The 6,000-nt window shown below is 33.0% G+C and overlaps 1 protein-coding gene and 1 long non-coding RNA gene across 2 annotated transcripts; both read right to left on the bottom strand.

Annotated features, from left to right (window-relative positions):
• Positions 1-2,260: 2,260 nt before the first annotated feature.
• On the bottom strand, positions 2,261-2,764 carry LOC115231169 (protein KRI1 homolog). The gene has a single exon (XM_029801249.1). The coding sequence runs from the start codon at positions 2,762-2,764 to the stop codon at positions 2,261-2,263; it is 504 nt and encodes a 167-aa protein (XP_029657109.1).
• A 1,002-nt stretch (positions 2,765-3,766) lies between these two features.
• LOC115231170 lies at positions 3,767-4,246 on the bottom strand. Its single transcript, XR_003883496.2, has 3 exons — positions 4,143-4,246; positions 3,946-4,110; positions 3,767-3,913 (listed from the first exon to the last, which is right to left on the bottom strand). It is a non-coding gene; the product is annotated as an uncharacterized LOC115231170 (long non-coding RNA).
• Between the last annotated feature and the right edge of the window lie 1,754 nt (positions 4,247-6,000).

The raw sequence follows: 6,000 nt of genomic DNA on the forward strand, positions 1-6,000 counted from the left end.
CGCTGTCCCTAATTTTGTTTATCGTCTACCTAAAAGCAGCACTTAGAGATTTAGATCTTTTGTAGTAAATACACCGAAATAATATATGCCGATTATGCTGACTTCGTCTTTGACAATGCTGAAATCCTTTAGCACATTATCGAAACACTACCAAAAATATTTTCCAAATGGTTTTTATAGTCAATCATAACAAAACGGAATACACGAAAATTTTTCGAGCTAAACGCACCTATGATAAAACTTGGAAAAGGCATAAAAAGTTGAATCACAGCTGGATGACTCTGAAGATGTCACTCATAGAATGATACTATCGATCACGGCGTATAATACTCGTAAATATCTGGCATCTAGAAATCAAAAATTATATTAAAAATGTCAGAATTGAACTGAAAATGGTATATCTTGTATTTTTTAATTATCTGTCTTTCAGATAATTTGTTGTTCAATATCAATTTATTATTATGGCACTTTCACGAAAACCATTATGTTTATAGGCCAACACTCAAAAAAACAATCTTTAGATTTAGTTTTTTTTCATCTTCTTCTGTCGAGTGCGAGTGATCTCAATTCATTCAGATTGTCCCCTGTTTTTAGATTTTTTCACAGGATTTAGGTCCTTGTTTAAGGCAGTTATAAATGTCGATTTAAATCGTCCGTGGAAGGGTTTGTCGCAACTGTCAAAGTAATTTTTTATCGCTTTGTTAGCTGGTGCGTCCGGGTTCATTCTTAGTACATGTCTAAATTACCTCCACCACCAATCTATCACATTCTCGAACACATAATTGTAGATACTATTGATTAATATTCTACTTGGCCAATCTATTAAAGTAAGCTTCTTAGTTATTTTTAAGGAACGAATCTAGTTTCAATAGTTTGTTGAAGAGACTTCCTTATATCTCAGCGTTGTAAACCTGCATCTCATGTCAATTCTAAGTCTTTTGGTTCTTATCCATCTTTTTCTTTAGTGTGACCATTGCTTCATTTGCTAGTGTTTTCCTCTTTAATACATCTTCAGCGTTTTATATTAAAGAGACGAGTTTATTAGTACGTCTCCATCTTACATGAGTGATACCGTCTTCTCTTTTGATTTCCGTAATTTCAGTTTTGATTACATTTACACAGAGAAATCATTTCTCAAACTCCACTGGTGCATTTTCTAGTAGATGTTTGAGTGCGGTCAAATCCCGAGATACAAAATCCATAATATGTCTCTTCTATGTCTTCTATATAGCATTTACGGAAGTCGAAGAGTGGAGATTCAAGGTATATGGTGAATAGTAAATGGGAAAGGGAATCACTCTTTGGTGTCCCTATTGTTTCGAAACTGCAGGAAGTTGCTCCTTCTGTCCTCACAGATAGTCTTTTGTTTACAAATAATAGTTTTATTGTCCTAACCACGATTCATCCAATATTTGATCAGGAATATTCATTAATTTCTGCCAGTTTATTGAGTCGAAAGCTCTGGAAGAATCTATTCCCAACATTGTCGTTGCTCTCTTGAATCTTTTGTGGCTCCATACAATGTCTGCCGTAGACCTCTCTTTTCGAAACCCTTTTGACTTGCTGGTAGGTATAGATCCGCCACACCCTCCATTCGAGTTAATGCAATGCTTGCCAGCACCTTACGTATCGAATTCAGAAGTATTATCGTGGAGAGATTTTCTACCAAAATCCGACGGTTCTCCACCTCTGGGATCTGCCCTAATTCGGTCGGACTGTAGATAGTCTAAGAAGTATGAAAGTTTGTTATTTTTATTATTAATGAATTAATAGGAATTCTAAAGCTCAAAATTCGAATAATTAAATATTAGTTTGTAGCCAAATTCTATCTCCTTCTCCACTTTGTTTTGTTGAACTTTTTCCTGTTAAAAATCGTTTAGACTAATTAATTCCATTCATTAGCTTTTAATCCCCTTTTGATTGCAATAAAATTTTCAAGTGAAATTCAAGAATTTAATATTATTCAAATATTATTTGTTAGATCCCTGTTTTTTCACGTCAGTCACATACATAATCAATATGATCATGAACAAAAATTTTATTTACTTATTTGTTTTTATTAATAGTGAACAATTTTTTAGACCAATTCCCGTCAAATATATTTATTTTTTTGCCTATTGATACGTGTACGTGTTATTCTAGTCTACTGCAGTAAAAGGTATAATAAACTAAAAATAGCGATTCTAAGAAAAAGACTAATCAGTTTTTATTATCTAAATAACACTTTCATTGAGATAAAATTCAAATAAAATCGCACAGTTTAATTTGTATCGACCTCTCTACCGTGGTAAGATTTTTTCCGTTTTTTAGCATTCTGTATATGTCGAAACTTCTTAGGATCAAAGCCATAAGCAAATAGACGGTCATCATTCAACCCACCATTATTACTGATCTTTCTTTTTGTTTTCATATTCTTTTCAGCATTATTTGACTCATTCTTGACCAGAGAAGCATCAATAGTGGAATCATGTTGGCCATTTCCAACAGCATCATCAACTTCTTGATTCTGTTCAATCCCTTTCAATGACTTAAATATATGTCGCTTCAGCTTATGTTTTTTCCGTCGTTTCTCGTACATCTTCTTATCATTATACTCCTCTTCATCAGTCCTATACTGAACCATCTTCTTTAAGGAAACCCACTGATTCAACTCTTTATAATCCGCATTGAGAATTTCTTCGAGTGATAGACCGAAATCACATTCCGAAACATTTCTATAAGAAAATCTATTTGGAGGTGGAGGAATTATATCCTCAGGGACCATCATTCGAGTTTTAACAGCTTCTCTACGAAGTGCCCGTTTGCTCTGTAAATTTTCTAACGCTTCATCTTCAGAAGAAGAAAATTTTGGTTTTTTTTCTTTGAAAGGAATATTATAGAAATTATCACCAAAAATTTCCTAAAATTAGTAAAATGAAACCAAACATTCATTTGTTGGTCATGTTCTTCTGGATCAAAATCTCCAAACACATGACTCGTGTCAAAATTCTGATTTCCACTGAGAGACCTTAATTTGGATACTTTCGCAGCTTCTTCTTTCCGCTGAAGACTTCTGAGTCGTTTTAATTCTTCTCTTTTCTTATTTTCCCTTGTTTCTTTCCTCTCCTTTGCTTTCAAACGGGCTTCACTTCGACGGTGATCCACAGGACGGACAGAATCGGTGATTTTCCGTGGATAAGATTTAATCTGTAAAAGAAATTAATATCATAAATTAAAACTAGTCACAAAATATTCACTTAATCTAGCCGCTAATAAACATAACGACAATCATAGAATAGAACGCGCAAAAAAGTATACCTGACAACCGTCTGGTTCTTCAAACCTGAAGTTATAATTTTTCTCGAATTCATCTTGCTTATCCTCCTCAGCGGAATCAGAGTCAGAAGAATTTAGTTTATATTCAGTATCATTGTCATCCTCATCCACGAGATACTTTCGATTAAGCAAATAATCTCTCAAAAATTTATCATTTTCAGATATTTTTTCGGACTGCCAATAGTCTCTTAAGGATTCCTACAGTAAACACACTGAGAAAACCAGCTGACTGAATTTTCGAGAACAATCTGGACGCTCCGATTTTAGAAATTTTATATATTCTTCGTCATCTTTATTCTAATTTCTTTACTCAAAAATTAAACACGGTTTTATCTTGATTTGGCTCTTTTTTGGTCAAAAAATCATCGTCGCTATCATCGACAAATTGTTTAATACTAAAAACAATATTATTAATTTATAGACTTTTCCTTTAGTTTATTTTGTTCGTCAACATAGGATCCAGGCACTATTTCCGTCATGTAAGCATCTTGAGGTTCTTCTCCCTTCAAAATACGCCTTCTTTCGTAATCTTTGAAAAGCAGGGGCTTTTCACGTTTTTTGGTGGGTTTATGTTCATTTCCTTCACTTTTTTGTTTTTCTATGTTAAAAATTAGTTAAAAAATAAATTACCGAAAAACTTAAGGTCTTTGTTGTAGAGTTCTGCTGTGGAAAACTTGGCAGTTGCATAAAGTCTCATCCATTCCTCGTCAACTTGTGGAGTCAATTGTGTGGCACAGTCATCTTCTGTTTCAGAGGATGTTTCATTTTCTGAAGGATTGCCGTAACGATCTTTTACTAGGAGTTTAATTTATGCTTTTATTTTTTACATTTCTGAAGTTCTTCCTTTTCTCTCCATTGATTGTAATTACTAGCGTATGATTCGTTTATATTTAAGTCTTCTTCATCAGAAATATCGAGATCGAGTTTACCCATTCAATACCACAACATGGAATCTGTTTGAAAATTTTATTGGTAGTCAAATAAAAGTGAAATCATTGTAAATATTTTTAATTTATTACAAACATAACTTGAAAATATTTGAAATTAAAAGAAAATTTAAAGATACGCCTAATAAACTACCCTCTATGATTATGTAAACTTTTTGTCATATATTTTATCTTAATTACTTTTTTAGGATAATTAAAAATTTTAAAACATTGAAATAGCCAACCATTCGGAATTTTTAAATAAATAAAAAATAGTAAAAGAAATGACAATTTGCAGACAATTTCATTGAACACAAAATAATGAAAAGGTATAATTTTAAAAATACCTGAAATTTTTTTTCTAATATTTATAAAATATTCAAAAAATTTTGAGAAATTCAGCAATGTTTTAATCCAATCGTATTTATTTTGAAAAAATACTAATTTCTGCAATCAATTTTTTATTTAGTGTTAGGATTTCATTTATTCCAATTCCGTAAATTTTAAATCAACTAATCTACTTAACCTGTTTTACATGTGTTTTTGGCTTTAAAATTTCTAATCGAATTGTATACGTCATCTAATTAGAAATTCAATAAGTTTAACTTTTTCCACTAACAGGAAATCAAAGTAATTCGGTTTTCCTTGTGCCACGATTAGTATTCTTCCACACGTGCGTTTCTATGCCCCCTCCATTATTTTCTATTGTTTGTAGATTGTTTGTAGTGAATCGAGAACTTTGCCATTTTTGTTTATTCCCGCTATGTCTTCGTTTAATCTGATAGGCAGAGTGGCTCTAGGCCTTCCACGGAATCTCATTGGTTGAAGTAGTGACGTTCTTCTTTTGCACGAATTTCTTTCCCACGCTTGGTATCCGCTAATCCGTTCTCAAATTATTATTAGTATTGATAAGCATGTCGTCAAAACAACTTTCTCAATAGTTCCCTCAGAAGCTCCAAATCGTCTGCTGATATTCAGCCCTTTTCCAATCAAAACGCAAAATCTTTAATAGTTCTAGAAAGAATTCCTTATTCCTTTTCCGTTTTATGTATGGGGAATTTTTCGATTTTGATGTTAACTCTAAAGTGTTCCTCAAAAATTTTGTTCAGAATATGATTAATGAGTTTATGAAACTCTTCAGGGACGTATTTCATGAGTTCTGTAGTAACAGTGTCTGGGTCCGGTGCTTTTGAGTTGTTTAGTCTGGTTACAGCCTTCATAACTTCCAATAAAGTTATTTCTGGTGACAGTTTTCTCGGAACTCCATCGACTGGATGGACAGTTTCCTCTTCCAAAATTGAAGTATTTTTCGAAGTGATTAGGTATGAGTTTGTTCCTGTTTGTTGTATATATTTCTTCCGAGTTTTTCATAAATTGTTAGGTTTTTGGATTTCTTCATTCTCGCTAGAATCTTTACCGATGCATATATTTGCGCTCCGTGCTTGTACTTTTTTACTTCTTTTGCAAGGTTTTGTAGCTCTGTTTCGTGGTTTTTCTGACACTTCTTAATAATAAAATGGTATGGTGTGTGTCTGTCTGTCTGTCTGTCTGTGTGTCTGTCTGTGTGTCTGTCTGTCTGTCTGTCTGTGTGTGCACACCAACTTCAAATTGGCAATACGATGTCCTCGACTTACATGATGAGGTCCTTAAAACCTTCCCCCCAAAAAAAATTAAAAAAAATTTTTCTGCGTTTTGGTCAAAATGAACAACTACGATGTCCTCGACTTACATGATGAGGTCCTTAAAACCTTCCCCCAAA

Source organism: Octopus sinensis, unplaced genomic scaffold, assembly GCF_006345805.1.
Source record: "Octopus sinensis unplaced genomic scaffold, ASM634580v1 Contig17680, whole genome shotgun sequence".
Classification (NCBI taxonomy): domain Eukaryota; kingdom Metazoa; phylum Mollusca; class Cephalopoda; order Octopoda; family Octopodidae; genus Octopus; species Octopus sinensis.

Bases quoted from the DNA above. Each gene is read 5' to 3' on its own strand.
- LOC115231169 (XM_029801249.1), bottom strand. From the start codon at position 2,764: ATGGTCCCTGAGGATATAATTCCTCCACCTCCAAATAGATTTTCTTAT.